The 22,469-nt window shown below is 39.6% G+C and overlaps 1 protein-coding gene across 1 annotated transcript in view; it reads right to left on the reverse strand.

Moving 5' to 3' along the window:
* LOC114573110 (glutamate receptor ionotropic, kainate 2) overlaps positions 1–13,796 on the reverse strand; it is a 36,979-nt gene extending 23,183 nt beyond the window's left edge. Inside the window, exons 1-6 of the mRNA XM_028605049.1 lie at positions 13,725–13,796; positions 11,009–11,176; positions 9,890–10,147; positions 7,275–7,456; positions 4,505–4,558; positions 2,992–3,165 (exon numbers count right to left, since the gene is read on the reverse strand). Of these exons, the coding sequence (XP_028460850.1) occupies positions 2,992–3,165; positions 4,505–4,558; positions 7,275–7,456; positions 9,890–10,147; positions 11,009–11,176; positions 13,725–13,761 (873 nt within the window). The 5' untranslated portion in view covers positions 13,762–13,796. The remainder of the gene's footprint in view (positions 1–2,991; positions 3,166–4,504; positions 4,559–7,274; positions 7,457–9,889; positions 10,148–11,008; positions 11,177–13,724) is intronic.
* Positions 13,797–22,469: the final 8,673 nt, after the last annotated feature.

Genomic DNA, 22,469 nt, shown 5'->3' on the forward strand with positions numbered 1-22,469 from the left:
GCTGCTTTGTTGCTGTTTTTTTTTTAAATCATTGTCATTAGCAATTATTTACTGTACAGTATAATGTGAAAGCTTGCTGAGCAGGCATGTTATGCTGATTTCAACTTAAGTGTCTTGCTCAAAGATATCTTAGCAATATCTGCTGATGGAAAGGAACAAAAACAGTCACATTTGCGTATTCTCTTTACTGATGCCAATAGCTTAAGTATCTTCATGTGTCTGTTGTGTTTCTAAATCATTTAGCCTGTGTAGCGCTAAGATGCATTTTACAGTGTCCCATGCGAAGTTAAGCAGCAGCCCCATCATTATTATGAGCTATTACACCAGAATAGCATTGCTGTCACTGGAGAACATCCCACCCTCTGTTGTTGTAATTATAGCTCAATGAAATGTAGACATAAATGAAATGATGTAGATGTAGAATATATGTGGCCCTAAAGCCTCAGTGAGGCGTACAACTGGGAAACTGTTTTTGTCTTTTCCTCAGTTAAATCCAAGTATATACTTAGCTCAGTGAATGGGGATTTAAAAGAATGCAAATCACAATGAAGCATTAAACCAAATATCTAATTAGCTCCAGGCAATAATTATCCACAGATGGGAAAAAAATAATAATCAGTCCATCTATCTATCTATCTATCTATCTATCTATCTATCTATCTATCTATCTATCTATCTATCTATCTATCTATTTATCTTAAAGGTTTTGGGTCTCTAACTGCTGTTAATTCACATTAAGATCGAGGTTACAACAATTGGAGCTCCAAATTACTCTAGGGATATGGTTAAAGAGTCAGCACAAACCCTTTCACGTCAACACACAAATGAACTGGACTGATTAGCATCTCCGCTCTTATTATGCACCGCTCCATGTCAGAGATACCTCTGACAAACAGCATTAAGAGGAAGGGGCCGAGTGCGTTTGTGGCTGCGAGGCTGCCTGGGCCGAGGAGGGACTTCTCATTATACATCCTTCCCTGAGACAACACTCGGCCTCACCCAAGGCTCCGTGTGTCACTGTGATTATACACTACCCTGCATTAATGCGAGCCTAGTGGCGTGGCAAAACATTGCATGCACCACTCAAACGCTCGGAACACCCACGCCCCCATCTTTCCTGCCCGTTCTTCTCATCAACTCCCCTCCTGCCACCTCCATCTCACCCCCCCCCACCCCCAACCCTCCTCCTCCTCCTCTCATCTCAGTCAATCAATCCTTCATGAAATCACAAGGTGACATGGACGGCGTTGTCCTGGTAACCATCGCTACACAACTGTTGCTTGGTCACCGAGCACAAACAAGCCCAGAGCCTAGCAAGGCTTCTCTGTTGCAGAAAATGAGAACAAGGCATGAGAGAGGGGAAATAAAAGGCTGGAGGGAGGGTCGGGGGTGGAAGGTCACACACTGGCTGCTGCAGCCCTCTTTCATTTAATGATACCCTTCAAGGTGGCTTCTGAGACCAGAGCACTGCAGCATAAAAATCAGGCAGATCTACAAATGTATTAGACACATTTGAGTTGCAGAGAAACCAAACCATTATTCTACCCCGCACGTTTGTAATGTAGGTACGGGCTATTTTTCAAAATCACCAGCAGAACTGCTTCTCCATTGTTCCTTTATTATACCATTAAAATGACAATGTTTTTATATTCATGCTGCAGTTTCTTCATTGACGCATCATAAGGAATCCTTTTAAGACGAAACACTCTAAAGAATAAAATACATCAGAGCCAGGATTTATAAATAGAGCACTCTAATGAAGTACTTTATCAAGCTTGCATGAGCCTTTGGGTCCAGTGAGATATGTCAATATGTAGTATAGGATCTGACAAAATGATTCATGCAATGCTAATTAATCAATTCAACATTTCCACTATTATGCATTAATTTCCGGCGGAGGAAATAAATCAAGTGATTTAACCTCTTTGTGCGTTGCATTAATCTTTTTGCATACGTACAGTAACTGCTTCGCTTGGTTTTGCACACTTTAGTGCCACATGAGAAAAAAGGATACACATACTGTTGTTTGAAGGAAATAAAATACGATATGTCTATATTTACTGTACGTTTCTGGCAAGAAAGTAAACTGCGGTATATTTACATCGCTTTATTTAGGAAAGACACATTGATTTCTATAAGTGATTGTGTGTTTTCATTTTTTATAACATGTAAGTGTAAATTAAAGGTGTGACTGATATATGAATAGGCACTTCTTTCTTTAAGTCTTTGATGAAAAGACACATCTTTCATTACACAGATTTCTGATACTAGATAAAGAAAGACTAGCTGAAAGCAGGAGAAAGTGTTTTTGTCTGCAATGAAGGTGTTGCGAGGGAGGTGGAGAAAACTCACTGTTTACACCCAGACCCATAGAGGGACCTTGAATGTCCATGATGAGCTCCATTCACTTGTTCACTTTCAAATCACCTTATCCCATGATTTTTTGGATGCCATCCTAAAAAAACCAAGGCCATAATTTCCATCCAATTTGTTCCCTCTCTCTGCATGAACACTGACAGATTGTCATATTTTGGCCATGCTCCCAGAGGAGTGTTGTGAGAGGCAGGAGGGCAGATAAACGGCTATTACCATTCACACCACCTCATTACGGAGCATTTAGACCCAGGAGCACCAGCCCGAACGCACCACACAGTGGGCATTCATTCTGCTCCTGTGCTCACCCCAGAAGCCCTTTACCATGGAACTTGTGATTGACAAGTGGTGCTCATTTATTCTCCTCAAAAACTATTGTATATTTCAAAACATGATTAAAAAAAAAAAGTACTGTCACCTTGCTTCTTAACCATCATTATACATACACACACAAGTGCCTGCAGCATAAAACCCCCAAAGGAGCCGTTACATTTCATATGGCTTCAGATTGATTTGGTCATTTTGACATACAAGGATGAAGTGCAGCTATAAGCATGTTTTTGCATACACAGCATAACATTTGCATTACGTAAGCAGCATAAAAAGGTTTGAGCCTACTGTCATGAATCCATCCAGCAGGCCTGAGTCTGGTTTGGGCGGGGCTTGTAGCCGCTCCATTGACCACTTCTCGATGATTGACGACACCTGAGAGTTTTCTGTGTTGAGGATGCGGAACCCGGTCATGTTGACTCCACTAAAACGATAAGGTTCCATGTCGAGGGCAAAAAGGTCCTGGATACATAAGGATTAAAATCTAGATGTGTTAAGCTGCAAAAATAATTAATTTCTCATCTTTGCTTGTACACCTCTATACTGTACGTCTCTCATGTGTCCTCAGTAATTAAGTGGAGTCATTTGAGTGGCAGCAAGTGAGAGCAGAAGAGTGCAGTTGAAGGTATTTCAGGAGTTATTTTATCTCATGCGGAGGCAGCAGCCTTAATGAAGGCAAGGCTTTCAAGGTTACAGGCAGGCTTTTGGTGGACTGCCATCTATCATGTGGAAGTGAAAGGACAACCCAATTGTCCTGCATACAGCATGTCTGGCATCTCACCAGGCAGATGTCTTTGGGATGCAACAACACAGTTGACAGAGCAACAGCAGGTGATGGACGCAGAATGGGGGTGCCACGGTCAATGTTTGCTGTCCTATTCCGAAAGCAGCATGCATGGCTCGGCACCAGTATACAGCAGCTTTGGCCGGCACAGTGGCCTCAAACCGGCCAACACACTGGCTGATGTTAGGCATGTTTCCACCCCGACAAGCAGAAGCATGCCTGCTGACAGAGGCCTATAATCACTATTCTCTTTCCTTTTCCAATGACATACCTTCTGTCACTCACTCCACTTTCATCTAGCCAGGTTCTTATGTGAATGCACAAGGGATAGTTACATGTCCTGTCCACTGATAAATGTCTTTTTCAGGTCAGTTTTCTCCGACCTTTCCATCAGACTTTCCAACTGTGCCCCAAACAACACAGCATGACATTTATTTGTTAGCTATAATGGACCAAATGGGTGACAGTCTCATCTGCTCAGGGCTATTATCTGAGCTCTCAGTCTTCTGTTCTCTGGGCTCAGGGAAGATGTGCTGCTGTTCATCTGCAGAGTGGTGAGCAATCTTTGAAGTGGCTGGATCAAAGAACTTTGGAGAACTTCAATCGCTGCTAGAGTCAGAATTAAATATATCCAACTGCTTTTGTTTTCTACACTCAGGGTTGTGGACATGCAATAGAAAGAGTATATTTATAATCAACAACATGACAATGAGTCAGCTTTTAAAGGCCATCTATTTCTATCAGCACAAATATGGGTTTGAAGTAGTAAATAACAGCATGTTGTTCTTTTTCTGGCTCCTGGTTGACTCATGTTTAACTTTATTCTCAGAGAAGAAACACTGCTTTCAGACATAGACAGACAGATGTATTTTTGCCTTGCAACAAGCAGGGCAAGAAGCCACAACAAAAACCAAAAAACTGTTCAAACCACACACATTTTCAGGTGGATAGTGCTGTGCAAAAAAATGGCAACATAGTAAATAATTGCATTTTGTCAACATAAAAAAGCATACTCACCAGGGTAGTAAAAATATAATGATAGTATTCTGTCATCATACCCATGGCCAGGGCCTATACAGGAAGAAAAGAACATCAGTGTAGTAAGTAAAAATTAATACATATTTATAATTAAGATTAATATTGATAATAACTCTAATTAATATGAGAGTATTACTCTATTCAATTAATTCTAAATGTGCAGTTAGCATTTATTTAACCTGTATAGTCTGATACTGAGATCTCTTCACTGACCAGGAAGCCAGCTGAGAAAAGAAAATGTTTCACATTAAAAGAGAACAGCATCGTGCTAGACCATTTTGAATTTGGCGGCCAGGTGGGGTTGATGATTGATTAAAAGACGTATAGAATTATTATTACACTTACAGTCAGGAAAACACTGTGTGGTCATAACAAATACAAGAGAGCATTGCAGTTATTGGACAAAGACGTATACTCATGCAATAGAGGAAAAACTCCCTTCCTAAAAGGGAGTTTTTCCACAGCCACTGCTAATGCTTGCTCTTGGGGGAATTACTGGAATTGTTGGGGCTTTGTAAATTATAGAGTGTGGTCTAGACCTACTCTATCTGTAAAGTGTCTTGAGATAACTCTTGTTATGATTTGATACTATAAATAAAATTGAATTGAATTGAATTAGTAGGGAGTGTGTTGGAAGAGGTACTGAATTGAGCTGTTGACATACAGTATTTGTTTTGTTGTGCCTACCAAGTATTGGCCGTCAATAAATAATCATTCCTGTTGCTTCCCGTAGACACACAGCTGTATAGAGAATTCAAGCAGTGCAATACACTTCTGAGAAGACTTCAGTTCAATAAGAACCCCCTTTCTCATAAATAATGTGCCTCTGTAAAATGAATTTAACATGCCTGTGAGCAGAATTAGACTTTCTAATTAAAAAACCTTTATTGTGCAATGGAGAGCTTCCATTATGATGGGTCAGTAGTAGAGATCTAATATTCTACAAAGAGATTAAAGACGCACAGAGCAGAAAGTAGATATCTGAATCATTTGCATCAGTGCTTAAAGAGAGAAAGAGCAATAAAGGGAACACTGTATGAGCTTATTGTTTTAGTGCATATATGTACATAATGAATGAACTATGAGTCTATACTTAGTCTATGTTTCTATAAGGGGAAATGACGCACATTTTGGGACTGCAGTTAATTCAGTAATTTAATATTTAATTTAATTCAGGAAGATATATCACTCATCTTATTCACAAATGACTTTTGCATTAACTTAACTGCTCTTACTGTTTACATATTAAATGTAAAGGTGAATGGTATGGAACCCAAATGACATTCATTTGTGGAATAATTTCACATACCAGTAGGAAATGTTATTTCATCATTCATTTTAATTTAATTATAGACAATTTCAAAAGTCTGCTTTATTTCATATTGGCATTTTCCCAAGTGCACTTTTACTTCATGTGAAGTTTTATTCATATGTGTATATATACATATAACAGCATATATATATACATATAACAGCATATATATATGTATATATATATATATATATACATACATATAACAGCATATATATATATATATATATACACATATAACAGCATATATATGTATATATATATACATACATATAACAGCATATATATATATATATATATATACATATAACAGCATATATATATGTATATATATATATATATATACATATAACAGCATATATATATATGTATATATATATATACATACATATAACATATATATATATATATATATATATATATATATATATATATATATATATATATATATATATATATATATATATATATACATATAACAGCATATATATACATATAACAGCATATATATATATATATATATACAGTGCTGCTCATGAGTATAAGAACCAATGCTAAAGTTGACTAAAAAGAGGAGTATAAAAATCATCTTTTGGAAATGAATTAAAAAAATGAGGAAAAATCCAACCTTTAAGGACACCAAATTTCTTTGTGAATGAATAATGTATTGTAAATAAATAAATGTTCTTCCTTAAAATACAGGGGGCATAAGTATAGACACCCTTTTGTTAAATTCCCAAAGAAGCAGGCAGATTTCATGGATCCAGGATACTATGCATCCTGATAAAGTTCCCTTGGCCTTTGGAATTAAAATAGCCCTACATCATCACATACCCTTCACCATACCTAGAGATTGGCATGGTTTTATTTCAGTTAGCCTAATAGCTGGTTTGAGAGATGATTTTATGGAAAGTACCCCATGCCAATCTCTAGGTATGGTGAAGGGTATGTATATACTCTGTCATTTTTCATGACAGTGGTGTTGTCAACAGTCACCTCCCCTCAGCCAATCACAAAACCCAGAATAACTTTGACATTGTTGTTTTCCTAGGGCTGCTAGCAGTTGTTGTGCTTTCTATCTTAAGAGTCAGAAGGCACGTCATTGGTTGAAAGATGAGAGGGCGGTGTCATGAAAGGTGATATTATGAAATCAGTAATATGCCATTGTGAAATAAAAACTGACTTTTGAATAAACTCTACTAAACTCTCTTTAGTAAAAAATAAAAATAAAACTCTGTTAGAATTAGTAATAATAATAACAATAAAGAAATTGATTTTCATAATAATGAGTTGACTTGAAAATTAATCTCATAATAATTCATTAATTTATTCATCTATTATTAATCACTTTGGAGTACCATAAATAGTCCCCCCAGGTTTGGTATTTGCAATGAATTTAATGAACTATCCTGGCTCATTTGTCAGTTGGTTTCATACCTGTTTTAGGATCCATGCAGCCATCTCATGCCCACAATCAAAGATGACATGGAACTCCTTTGCTTTCTTCATCTCCTTCAGAAGTGGCTTGGCATCCTTGGTCTCTGTGGGCAGCTGTCGGATCTTCAAACGAATGTTGTATCGTGACGGCGCCTTGATCAGCTCTTGCAGTCGAATGAGACCTGCAGACAAAGAGGACACATAGCGTGAAAAAAGAATTATAAAGATGCAGCTACATATTGTGTTTGATCTGCTGCCATTTTGAAGTATCTCCGAAGCTGAGGAGGCCACAAAAAACAACTGGATTCAGGTTTTCTCATCAGAAAATAGGCCCATATGTAAGTCTTCCTAATCCACAGTCTATTGATCCTCCTACTCATGCTTGGCAAGCAAACAGACTGCTACAGACCTATCAAGAGAATTTAACACCAACCCAGCACATTGCATACCAAACGCACAAAATGGAAAGAACCTCTATTTGCACCCTCCTACAGAAACTTCCAATCCCACAGAAGCCTTCCAAATGTTGATTCGCTCTTGTCTTCCATGATACCATACAGCAGCATGGAATAGGTTCAATTTTATCCTGATGGAAAGCTGCGGCCATTCCTGCCTTCTCTCTCACACACACACTTCAGATGTGCTCTGATGAGAGAGGCTCTGTTTGCCCAGCTTGTACTTGCCCCTAGGGAGCCTGACGCCACCATCACATATTGAGCTACAATCTTCACCTTTCATTTCTTGGCCACACACTCAGGTAGAAAGCTCTCCGGGAGATACTGCGATGAGATTACAATGAGTTTCTCCCTCAGTAAAGAACTTCAGAGTGCAGGGATGAAAGAGGCTGGATTGATGGGAGAGATGATTACTTGTCATGTATAAAAATGGATGGAGCTCTGAGGATAGTTTGAGAGGGAACTGGAGAGAGATGGGATTTCTTTTTTTTTCTTTGTGGAACCACTTTAAGATAGCTCAGCCTATTTTTTATTTTGAAATGAAGTGCTGTGTGAGCAGTTTAATGGTCTTACTGTGAGTGGGGCTGGGTCTCCCTGAGGCCTATAGAAATATTGGTGTGAAATAGGAGCATGCAGGTCTTGTTGTGAAAGTACCATTGCAGGGAGGAATACTGAACCACCTAGCACTTTCCTCAGGTAATCCCAATAGATCCCTACTCCAGGGCATGTCCTCGTCTCCCTGTTTTTGTTCGTACTGACACTTTGGGAGGTGTTAAGCAAGAAAAAAAAAATCTGTCAAGGGAGCTCAACGTTTGGGAAACACTGTCAGTGTAGATGTTTGTGGGCTCTGGCTAATGCCTTCAGACTTTCCCCCTGGATCTTCTAACGGCTGTGTGTGAATATTTTATCCCCTCCGATGGTTTTTCCTGCCAGCCGTCAGATAGGCTCCAATCAGCAGTGCGGGGCCCTGGAGCATGAAGCTGTGTGATTACAGCCTGGGACCAGGTGGAAGCGGTGGGGGGAAGCAACGCGGCTGAAATGCAGCTGTCACACTTTTCAGGGCGTCAGGTGTGTTATAGCAGAAATGCTCTACAGAGGAGGCCCAAGCCGGTCCTATCTGACAGAGAGAGAGAGGCGAGAGGTCACCTTTTGGCATCTCACTGGGGCAGTTTGCTGGAGAATGAGGGTGTTAACATACTAAGCTCCAAGGCAGGAAGTGAAGAGAGGTCAAGGAGATGAGTCAGAATAATATGGCAAGTGGGACAAGTCATTGGGATTTTGTCCGGGGTTAGCGCACAGGCGCTAGCATGGTGCAGGATTGGCTGTTTGTTTCCTTAAATCTATGCGTCAGTGAAAGTAGAGCTGATGGAAGAAGCAAAATAGCAGTAAAACTATTAGTTATAAAAAGGAACAGAAGAGGTGTTAAATTTCTTATTTAGCGGCACAATTTGGGATGTCAACTACAAGACAATATTAATTTTCTCTGAGTAGGGAGGGAATTCATTACGCAACCTGTCTAAAATTTAAACCTCCACTCAACTCTGTCTAATTTACCTACATTAAGCTGTCAACCACATCATGCCAAATAGCTCATAAATTGCGAATGAGTATTTAATATTGTTATCTTCTCTGGAGCGATTACACTTTACCTCATAAAAATATCACTGCACTCCTGCTAAAATAGGACTCGTCTTTTAAAATGCATATTATGAGCCACTCTCCACAAAGTCATAGGATAGACAAAATGGCTCACAGACACATTTGATAGCCACTCTCAGAAATCAAGTGTCTCTGTGTTATTAACGTCTGTTGTCAGCCCCCACATACTACAATTCTGCATTGCATTAATCTGAAGAGACACCGGGTCATTTTGGGTAATGTGGTTCTCTTTTTTTTTTAATGCTGCTGCTCACTCTCCTGGAAGACTGACATGGGCAGCACCTGCAGGACTGAGGCAGAACAGTAAGCTATTGATTTCTGAATTAACTTGACAGGTTACAAAGCACTCCCTGAACTCTGACTTTTTGTAGTTCACCTGGTGCCTCTTGTTTTTCTGGGCATTTTAAGGTTTAAAGGCCGCAGGTTTTTTAAACACTGTGCTCAGCATGCAAGACAAAAGCACCACTGAAAGATAAAGACAGACACCGACTGTACCTGTACCTGTGCTGTCGTCATACACCACAGTGACTGTTCTCCACTTGAAAAAGTGCACCAGGTCGAGAATGGCTCTACTGAGGGAGGAGAAGTCGGGGTACAGGCTGACATAGTACGAGTCCCTGTTGTCTGACACTTGATGCTTCCACTTGGTCTGGACGTGGGGCACTCCCAAAGCATTGCAGATGGATTGGACCGCGTTGGCTGACGAGCTGTGTGAGGGGCCAAAAATGGCCGCCACCCCGAGGGAAAGCTGATCACATGCTGGGAGGGTAACAAGCGGAAGAAGCAACAAGTTATTTTAATGTTTCAGTTGGGCTTTTAAATTCCACTGCTTCTAAATGTCTTTGGTGTTGTTTAATTTTTGCCCACATATAAAATCCGGTGCTTCATAATGGTCCCAACCTAACTGATGTGGAGGGTGGCTGGTTTTGTTTGCAAGGACACACAACCATATGGGTGATGAGATACTTGTTTCTGCCAATGGTTTTATACTAATCCACTTGGTGGCTGTAATGTGCCAAAAATGCAGCACTGTGCCAGCAAAGGCAGAGAAGAAGAAGACTAAGCTAGCAATGAAAACATTGATTTTAAAATGCAGGTTTCAAAACTAGCAAAACATCTTTGTAAATGTAAAGCCTATTTCATCAATTTAATGTCAAGCCATTTAGATGGTGTCAGACTACTATTCCAGAATGGTGCATACATTTCACACTCAAATGAAATAGCGGACAGTAAATAGAGTTTTATTTCAGACACAGCCCATGATTGCCTGAATTGATTTTCTGTATTTGTCTCCAATTGTTGGTAGTTAATGTTCAATTCACATAATATGTGAGCTGTTACACCAAACAGTCAATAGCAAACATTTAACATGTTGTAACTGAGTTTTGGATGGATTTGTCTTTCTCGTATTGAATGCTTTATGTCCTCTTTCAGAAGTGTCATCAATTTTCATTACTTTTGTGTTAACAAACCTGTTAAGAATACATTTCCTAAATGCATGGCAGACATATGACAAACCTTTTATTTTCACAGACAGATTTAATGAAAAATGTACTACAAACAAAACAAGTACTAATTGTTAGGTTCTGCTAAATGTCCTTTTCATATCTCCTGACTCACCTTTCCTGGAAGCCTCAAAGCTGTCGAAGATGTTTATTCTCTGGATGTCATAGGTAAGTGTGGTGTTGGGGAGCAAGGTGCGGTTCCTGTTGATTGTGTTCAAGGCAAATTTAAAGGCTAGTTCCTCTGCTCCAGAAGGGCCACTCTCAATGGATTCAAATATTCCTCCTGAGGGTCAGAAAGAACAAAAAACAGCTTAGAACAAGATCTCCAAATAGACTTCCTTCTCCTGTAATTGCAACTGATTCCTGAACACAATTGACATTCTTTTAAAAGATCAATATAATGCAGCTCAAGCCATGCTATAATTTTAAACACAGCTTTACACAGCTCAGTCAGACGCTGACATGAAACTGATTTACAGTACAGATTAGGCATTTGGATCTCAGCCGATTTGCATTCTGTGGCAGTTGTCGGTGTAATTATAGGCAATTAGTTACATTGGGGGGTGAGTTCAGGGGTGAGTGCCCTTCTTTAACTCCCTCGCTCAGCCTTGACAGAGAGGTTCACTCTTCCACTTTGTCCCATTGATTTCAACAATTCTCAAATGAGAGCAGAGCGAAGAAAAACAAGAGCGCAGGGAGCAGAGAAATGAGGGCAAAAAGACAAAAAAAGGTAGAAGAGGAAAAAGAGAGCCATGGGAGAAATCAGTGAGATATTTAAAGTGGTATGGAAAGAGGAACAAGAACAAAAAGACAGACGTAGTGAGGGGGGCCAATCAAAATCTGAAATTAAGATGAAACATCAGGAAGCGTTTAATTACATTCATTAAAACAAATTGACTCACAAGTTCAAATGATTATCTCTGCATCGTATTTAACTGTTACTTCGGTTGATTTTTAATGGGAGCGTGTCCTGATGGGAGTTTCATGCGGTGCTCATCAGAGCAATCTTGTTACCTTTTGGATATATGTGAATCACACCTCGCGATGCTCATTACTCGTCAAAGTAAAAAAATAAACAATACACACGGTTTCACCATGACGCACGAGCCAGACAATATAATTACCACCGCAAAGTAAGGTCTTGTCAACTTAAAATAGCTCTCGTCAGACAAAAATCTTAAAAACTCCATATGGTCCACTAATGTGGTTCAGAATCCTAGACAAAGGAAGGCTATGTTTGAACCGTCTCATTTTCAAGCTATCAAAACATAATTTACCTGCATACATTTGAGCATCCCCAAAAATCCATGTCAGTAACATACATAGACATATTGCAGCTACTATCAAATTTACATGCTCTGTTTTTTTACTAAATATATCATTTATTTTTATTTGGTCCATCTAATCTACAAGCCAGGACACACTTCATTTCAGGTGTAAAATGGGGTCAGTGAGAAATATGAAATGAGGTGAAAGTAGTGTTCTAGGTGGTGCAGTATGCCAGAGTATGTATCATATTACAGTTTCAAAGAGAATATTTATATGTCAAACAGCTGAAACAGCTGTAGAGTCAAGCAACTACTTTCAACTTTCAAAACAAACATAAAAAGGCAAATCGGCAACGTTACGAAAGCTGGTACACCTTTGAGGATGGACTAAATCCTGAGAAAGCTTTGCAGAAATCAAACTTAAAAGAGAATGGATCAGGGGAAGGGAGGAAAAGATGAAAGAGGGTTGTGAGAGCAGTTGGAGTCAAGAGCAGAGTTCAGTAGTCCATTCACGGCTCCCATCTCCTCGGAGGACAGAGAGTCGGTTTGACAAAATCCAAACTGAAAAAATGTTTTAAACCTGTTTATCGATTCAATTACAAAGAGCGAGGGAAAGGTGCGACTGAATGAGAAAACGACAGAGAAAGTGATCCATTTGTTTTGTTTTTTTTAAAAGAGTAGAGAAAGTAAAAGCTTTACAATAACAGACACAGCAGCTATAAAAAGCATCTGGCCATGGCAGGGAGTGATAGAAAAGGAGTGCAGCAGGGCAAAGAAGATGTCATTAACTTGAGCTTTATCACTGTCCCCACTACACCCATATGTTGTGCTTCCCTACCTGCTTCCTAACTATGTTGTAGCATTTTATTTTAATTCCAGTAGAGAATTGAAGAAGGTGAAATGGAGAGGAAAAGAGTCTTGCAATGGAAGAGGAGTTCAGAGTAAACCTACAAAAGGCACTTCAGTACATGTGTACTTCAGTTTTGTGCTTCACTGTCATTGAGTGGTATAATGAGGTATTCATGCGTCAGACCCGATATACAGCGATGTGATTTGAACATGCTGCTATTCATGGCATTTCATTTCATTGAAATTGCACATTAATCTACAAAAGAAGGAATACCTGAGAATCACCATTAAAGATGATTGGAATCATGTCAGTCTGACCCAATGGATAATTATTACACTATTGCCCTGAGGGAGCAGACTGAGCTCCACTGGCCTGTTCAACGAGTTTGAAAATGAGCATAAGGGTATTAAGTTATGCTCATCAGATTTCTTTGGCACACTCTATGGCTAGGGCATGCTGGTTTAAAACTAATCATACACCTTTTGTGAACACTGAAGAGCAGGAATATTAAATTGAGTTCACAAAGGGTTATATTAAATATTTCCAAGGAGGTTTTAAGCATTACATCGCAGAAAATTCAATGGTTAGTCTTTGATTTAATGCTCCTTGGAATGTTACATGTTACATGAAAATGTTTTCTTAGTATTGTTTACAATGAATGATGAATCTCACACACACACATCAAGATTTCTTCCCAAACTGGACTTACTTACTGAAAATATTGCACACATTTGCACACAGTCTTTCCATCCTCCTCTCGCTGCTTGGTGTTGTGGTCAGTCTGATTGCAGGTGTGTGAGTTACAGCTGGGATAATCAGCGTGTGTGTGAATTATAGTGCCGCCATCATTGGGACTGGTGTGAATTATAGTGCAAATGAAAGCTCTGAGTGAGTTATGAGCTGGATAATCACCCTGACGAGAAAACAGACCTGCTGATCTGTGTGTGTGTGCGCGTGTGTGTGCGTGTGCGTGTGTGCGTGTGCGCGTGTGCGTGTGTGTGTGTGTGTGTGCGTGAGCTAGAGAGAGAGCCTGAGCAGAAAGTGGAAATGAAAAATTTCACTCCCTTTTAATATTTGTTCACAGTTAATCAAGTGCATTTTGGATTGATCATTGTAAAGCAACTTTGCCAGTGAATTAATTTCTAACAGAAATTAAGTCAATTTAAAATGAGTTCCTGTAAATAGAAATCATTCATACATCACAAATATAAGTAATGGACAAACCTTGAAATTTATGATTAAGTGGGTAAAATATATTCTACTGCTCTAAACAAACCACATTCGTGTGACTTCAGTTCACTGTAAATACTAGCAGGGAGAGTGTATTTACTACTAAAAGAAAAGGCTTACTTACTAAACCATGAATGAAAATACAATTAACCCTCTCTACTCAAGGATGCTCTTGTACACTGGGAGAAGGGAGTCAGATATGTTGCCATAGCAACTCATACATCTATGCTATGGCTGAGAGGCATCGGCAGTTTTGGAATCTGAGCAGCTGATTGGTGGAAGAAGGCCGTTGTGATAGTGCGGACGGCCTGTCTCTGTGACTAATGACCAGCAGCGCAGCTGCAGGATAGTAGTGGGCTGTAGGGTGGGTGCCATGGCAACCGGCGAGCAACCCTGTCGCTAGGGCAAGTGGCCCAGGTATGAGTGTAAGGTCGCTCAGTTAGGCTTTAAGACCTCTACCCACCATTCCCCAAACCCCTGGCCTGTTTCTGTCTCCCTCCGTCTTTCAGCCGGTGAGCATCAGTGCTCGGAGCCAATAGGTAAGAGGCAAAAGTGATGAAAACACACCGTAAATATCCCTGAAATTCCCGATGGGAATGCTCCCTGACATGTTTGGCGGTGAATGGGACATGATGCATGAAGGCCTGCAGAGAGTCGCCGCCCCTGGTCATTAATCTGAAGCTCCCCTTGCGGTAGACTGACCTTCCAATGCTGCACAAGGGCCAATTCTCTCTCTCACTGAAAATCCCCAGAAATCTGACCAGGGCATGGGATACATCAACTGTACAGGAGGCTCGCCAGTGGTACGATATCACACAAACAAACCATCATCAGTGTAGTCTGTATGAAACCTCAGCTGAAAACTATTTTCAAGGAAATGAAGACCTGGTGTATGACCTTTTACTCATTAAAAGAAATTATTTTTTAACATTATTTGTTTGCTGAGGACCGACATTGTATTCCATTCTACATGCACATGCTGCTTTCATACTGTTAGTAGCAGAGGTGATGCATAACAGTGTTTTATTTGATCAGCTACATCTTCTTTGGCCTTGGCTCAGAGATAATATCTTACAGAGCCTTGGTGATGTAAGAGAAAAAATAAAGAAGGCAGTAAACTTGGTTAATACAGGTATATTTTCTAAGAAGATAGAGATTTTCAGAGATTGTATTCAATAGAGATCTTGGCTGGGTCTACTAAACTTGTTTAAGACCCAAACTCAATCTTAAATCTAATTAGAGAAATAAGAGTAAAGCCAATAGAGTGAATTACTAGTTTTAAGAATCCAGGTATACCATAGAAGACAAAGCTGCAAAAAACTTTAAAAGGATCCACAACCCAAGAAAAACAGTTGAAACCACAAATAAGCAACAAAAAAGTAAGTGTAGTAAACTAATACAGTGATTCAGCAATCAATCAACAAGTTAATCAATCACTCTGTTATGGAGTTATAGAAACTATTAGAAAGCAGCTTTTGTGAACAACAGTTTAGCTGTTGTTATCCGGCTTGTTGGGTGTTTTTTTTCCTCTAGGATAGAATCACTCCTGTCACCCTAAAGCCTCTTGACACTGGACTGGACTGTCACCTGCCACTGCTCGATGCTAAGCCTCAGGCTGACTCACACACTCGAACATACTCGTGTGAACACACACGATCACGCACTCCAAAGATTGAGCCTAAACAAACATGTCAGGTAAGAAACAACTGAGTCTGAGAGAAAATGTGACTGATGTAAGAATTTAAAGCCCACGCCTGTGGCGGGCGTTCAGAGACACCTACGTTCAGTTACACTTATAATAATTAGCTCTATAATAGCCAAAAGGTCAATTTAATCAATATCTTGTAATGAGCACACACACACATAGTCTTCAATTAGAAATGTGTGCCACCCTTGTCTCTGACCCAGCTCCAAGTTGGAAACCAGTGATCATATAACATGTATTAATTCTGAGCGCTGGCAACAGATGTGCTAATTTGCAAGGCTCTTTCTATTCATAATAATGTGCCAGCTCCCTCCTCAAAATATGTGCTAATTTGCAAGGGCTCATTGTGGATGTGCTAAACTACCAGCTGACATTTTGTGTGCTAATTTGTCAAGCAGGGACCCCTTTTGGTACTAATTGTGCCAAACTGTGAGTACACTTCCACAGGCCTTGAATTGCTGAAGTCCCAAATGACTTCTGTCTGCTCGCAGTTTCCAACCTCTCCACTGCTCTCAAATTGCAAATGCAACTGAAAAGAAATAGTTAGCACTGTGAAAATAAGATGTATAAGCACCAAGAGCACACACTTGCCTGCACACGCACATATACACACACACAAATATGTGGCTGCCCTTGAGATTAGACAAGCTCCTTAAAGAAATATGAGTGCAGAAAATCAAATGCTATGGTAGTTCTGTAGTATCATCAAACACACACTATATTCAGAAATAACAGCCTGTTCCTGAAATAAAAAAGGCCACAACTAGAGTTTACTATGATGATGTGTTATATTAAATTATTTTGCTGAACTTTTCCATATCATCATCTATCTATCTGGCAGTAACATCTAGATGTGTGCATGATTTAGAGGAATGTTCTTGAGTTTCAAATACAATCATAGAAAAACAGTGAGAGGCCAACACGTGTCGTAGTGTCAGTAAAAACACATTTCACAAGGAGCTTTATTAACGTAAATGTTGATTTTGTAAATAGAATAGAAAATATCATCACAAATCCCTAATGCAAAGTAAATAAGGTAAAGCCTTACTTGTCTGAGAAGTTGGAGCTTATTTTTGCTTGAAAAATGATGATTAAATGATTGCCAAAATAGATATGACTTAATTTTCTGTTGATCAAATTATTTTAATTTTTTTCAATAAACTACTCTGCAAGCAGCGATCATGGCATGTAATAAATTTAAGTCAATAATTTCTTTTTCAAAATTCCTGCATGCATGCATGCTAGAGCTCATTCAGTACAAAACGCATCTACTTGATGTTACTACCAACCATTTTCCAGGCATAGACACATAGCACACATCACAACATAAAGAAAACTGTAAGCGCTGTGCTTGCAAAGGGTAAAAACATCCATTAAAGCTTCTGATGCTCACAAATCAACAGAAGCATGCGGAGCAGAAGACTGTAACATAACATGCCGAAAGGTGGCGAGGCGTTTTGAGCTCTCCCTTCTCTCATCATTCAGCGCTGACTGAGGAAGAGCAGTGAAGCTTCAATAAATATTTTCACTCTTTGCAAGCAAAGAGTTTTCAGTAATGTTGTTTCTCTGTGGACCAATGTGAAAATCTTCTTTCCACTGTATCTGAAAGATACCAAAGCTAAGAGTTTGTTGTTTGATTTTTGAATGCATCCTGAAAAACCTGCCCAAATATTCCCAGGTATAACATTTAACATTCAGGGTATTACCACGGGAAAACGATTTATACAAATCACATGTAAACATGCCTATTAGTATATACAGTACATGCCAATGTTATCATGCATCATATATTAAAGTATATCAACATAGCACATACAGTATACACCATGCAGTTATGATGTACTGTATATTGCAGCAGTGGCATGAAAACATTTGGTTTTAGTGGGGAGAAAAAATCTTATTTTACTGATGCACATGCATATGTGGGGGAGGGGGTATTTTCACACCCTTGTAGGTTTTATGAGCGTTAGAGCTCTCACACTTTATGTCTGACTTTCAAGTATAAACTATGAGTATTCCCAAAACTGCCGTCACAAGGTTATAAAGTTCAAGTAAATAACACAAATCCCAAAACTGCAGTCAGGAGCTTTTTACTGCCAACACAGAAAATATGTGATTTGGCTCTAATATACAGGCCATAGGGAGCGAGTGGGACCGGTTATTGAACAGAATGCTTCCTGATGCTTCATGCCTCACCCGTTTCTGCCATTTTTCTTTCTATGTTCCATCCTTTTCCCTCCTTAATCAACACACACACACACACACACACACACACACACACACACACACACACACACACACACACACACACACACACACACACACACACACACACACACACACACACACACACACACACACACACACACACACACACACACACACACTCCCACTGACTACAGTACGTCTCATGGTGGCCTCGGCAGGTGACAGATGGCGACCTCACAGCACTGCTCACTGTAAACTGAGTTTTAATCAAGCCTAAGCACATGTGATAGATGCTAATTATCCACTGCAGGCTAAGAGAGGCAGGAGTCCAGCCCCGAGAACACTGAGACTATGCATGTGCATCTCTGGTTTGCTATAACTTTCCCCATTGTGATAAAAAACGTATTATAATTTATTAATGGCATTGCAGCTGAAAAGACATTATGGACTAGGTGTCTCGAGCGTCCCTGGATATTCCAGCCCTCAAGCTGTATTGCTCACCAAAACAAATATAGATTGAGAACTTGACTTACTTAACAGTAATCTTGGAGTCTTAAAACAAACTCTCCGAAAGTAAAGCAGGGGGATTTCCAACTGTCTCCAGCATACTTGCCAAAAAAGACTCTCACTCAAATGTGCCATTTCTGAAATGAAACCACCAGTCTTATACGAAAAGAGTGTGAATAGGGAGGATAAAGTTACATCTCTATCATGCCTTTACCATATATCATACGCAGCCAACCTTGGAATAGAGCTAAAAAGAAGTTTAATTTATAATGTTGCAATTAGGTCACAGCAAATTAGACAAGATTCTATCGTCTTCTTTGCTCCCTTCGCCGCTCTCATTCTAATTCTCACTGTTCTCCTGCTCATCAAAATGGCCCTGTATTACACTCTATCCATTGTAATTTTGAATAAAATGGCTGTAAAATTAGACTTCTTCCTTGTAGAAGGGTAGATGTTATCTCCAACCGAGCCAAAGGTCAAGAATTAATTCAGTAACCGGCTCTTTAATGCTCACAGCTGAGTATTTGTAGGGCATTACAGAGGATGGAAAACACATTTTTACAGGATTTCAGTAATCTGATTAAAACATTTTTTTTTATCTTCATAAATGGAAAGATACTTGCATAGAAGGTAGTTATGATATTCAGATAGGTAATGACACAGAAGCTGGTAAACCCTGACTTTAGCATGCCATAAATGTATGAAGTAAAACATAAATAAACAAAGTAGATCCGGCAATATTCTTCTTCTTCTTGCACAGACAAATTAAATTACAATCATACAGAGAGTCATTGCTTGTGGTTTTCAATGCATTAAAACTAGAGTTACTTCACCACAGTAAATCCATAAGGTATCTATATTGTCTCATCAAAGCCATTACTGTCATGAAAAAAATATGGAGATAATATAAGGGCTGGTTTTAAGCCAAGAGACAATTGAGTATTGTATATTTGTATATATGGTGACATGCTACAGCACAATGTTCTATTCCAGGATCAGGGGAAATTCAATGGAAACCTGAGACTGAAAAGGTATTCTTTGCATAGAAATTCAAAAATACAATAGGTAATAGAGGTTTGGAATGTGTATGTCGTATGATGATTCATGCCTTTGTGTGCAAGGACACTGAGACCAGGGGAAGAGGGGAAGCTAGGCTTGATAGTGAGAGAGAACAAAGTAGAGAGGAAGGACCAGGAGACAAGCTGAGAGCTGAGGGGAGCCAAAGGGAGACAAAGATGACACAGAGAGGACAGTGGAGGACAAAGGGGAGAAAAGGAGAAAAAGGAATGAGAAAATCAGGGGTTTTTTTGCATAGAGGAATTTTTGGTGCCCCCCAAATAGATTTTAGCTAGCCCCGAAGGAAAATCAACAGCACCAAAATAATAAGAATTGAGAATAAAAATAGCGATTCAAATCCTCTCTAAAGAGCAATTTACCAAACAACTGTTAAACAAGCAAAATATTAACTTCAATATGAACGCTAATCACAGTTTTATCTCCAGAGTCAGGCTGTACCAGACTCTCCCAGTGATTTATTTAAATATTAATATAATTTTTTTTAACCAGTTTTGTTATTTGGGGTTTCAAATACCAGGTAAATGCATAGAGTTCTGTCAAATAAGGTAAAACAGACTCATTGCCTTTACTGTACGCAGACTGTTCATGTTTACTGCCATGCGTAGCTGTCCCCCTCCCCCAGTCCAGGAAAAACCCTGAAAGGATTATTTTTTACTTCTGCATATTGACTGGATGCTGAAAGTGCACCTTCTCGCAGCCCGTCAGATGTGTTTAGAAAACAACAGGTGATGGCCATTGATGTCTAAAGTCAGAGTAAGCTGTAGGACATACGTAGATGGCAGTGTGCTGTCAGAAAGACCAGAAAGAGGAGAGTTTGGATACAGAGAGAGAGTGAGAAAAGGAGAAGGTATGAAAAAAAAACCAGATGAGCGAAGGTAACGAAGAGGGAGAAATGGAGAATAAAAGAGGTCACTGGAGGCAGATAAAAGACACTCAATTAAACGACTGAATGGATGGCCCATTAGACCTGAACGGACACCTGCATCCTCCCCCTCCTCTCCTTCAGCCACAGGACAGGAAAATGTCAGCTCTTGGTTTGGGTTCATCAGCCTCCCATCAGCCACTGCAGTACACAAGCTAGCTGATAATCAGAGATACAGGTACAAGTCAATATGCTACACTTCGCTGCAAGGTGTGTCGATTTTTTCTTGCTTGTTCTACAAACACACATAGGCAACTGCACAGTAGCAGAGAGAAAAAGAAATGAAAAAGAACCTGTGCACTGGCTTTAGAGAGGAAAATAGCCAGAGGCTTACCGAAGTTCTGCATGCTCATTTTTTTCCTCAATAAATGAGAAAAGGATAATATAAAAAGACAATAGAGGTGAAATTGGTGGCAAATCAAGAGTCCTGTACTAATCTTTTTTTTGATCTGCAGTCTGCCATTAATTTTGCAATTTCTCACATTCATTCACACCCTGCTGGTCTAGTGTCTAGTGTCTTTTGTCATGTTCAAGAAGAAATGGCCTTCATATGTGGGTATATCTCATTGGTAGCTGTGCGGTGGGAAACAGAAGCGATTGGCTTCATTATGTCTCCTCAAAATCTTAAAACAGATGGTGCAAGATGGGAAATCAATCCAAGTCTGTTCCAGTCTACCGTAATGCTTTGTGTGTGATGGACTGGGTGGGTCATATCAAACAAAAGTTGCTTTGAGTGTAGGCGACTATCAACAGCACCCTGATGGAGACTACTGAAGCCAAACTGTAGAAAAAATGTAGTTAGTGTAGCATTACAGCTTGTTTTAATTGTTTCAATTCTCCAACTAAGACACTAACATTCATGCTCGTCTCTGTTTCCATTAGCTAAAGCAGACACAAATGCTTTCTTCAATGTGCATACTGTATTTCTCCGCTCCTCTCACCTTTCATTGGACAAATACTTTCAAAGCAAAAAGGCTAGAAGGCTGATTTAGAGAAAGCCACACAAACACTTAAAAATCCTCTAAGCAAAAAGGAAAGGACAGAAAAATCAAATTCAAACATAGCAGGGGGAGACGTTTTGCATAGCCCTTGTGGATTGAGGACAATAGAGTGCCATGCTGATTCAAAGAACATGATTTTAGGTAACCCTGCCTCAATATGTCCTCCCACAGAGCCCATTTCCCCCCGTGTCCTTGGTTCACACAGAGAAACGTTTATACATCCGACCGCTGTCAATGGGAGCACAAATTCAGCTTTCTCTGTTTCAGTCAGTCGCTCGCCCTTCCCCTTTTACTCCTTCATTCAGCTGGCTGGAGATGAAGGTGAATCACCACATCCTAACTTGATCGGTGCCTCACATCATAGCCAAAACAGGATGGCTTTCTGTAATCGATTGACTTCTAAATCCCACGTACGTCAGTGCTTTCATTTACAGTGTATGTGCCTCCAAAAATCTTTACTGTGTGCTTGGAATTCACATGGAATTGCTGGACACGTTAAGACACAGTATTACATGTATTTATCGTTGCATGGATGAAATTATACATATTTTCCACTGAGCACAATAGAAACAAACAAATGACAAACTGCATGTATTAATAATTAGAGCAAATACAGAGTAAACATTAACCCCGGCTCCAAATCAGCATTGTAACAAGCTTCCATAAGAAACCATTGACAAGCCATGTTTGTTTCCTTCCATGTATGCAAACACTTAATTGTTAATTACAACAGTTGAGCTCCAATGAGGTTAAATGCCTCACATGTTACTCCCACACATGATGCAAAGCGTGGCACAATATTGCAGAT

This window comes from Perca flavescens, chromosome 18 (assembly GCF_004354835.1).
Source record: "Perca flavescens isolate YP-PL-M2 chromosome 18, PFLA_1.0, whole genome shotgun sequence".
NCBI lineage: Eukaryota > Metazoa > Chordata > Actinopteri > Perciformes > Percidae > Perca > Perca flavescens.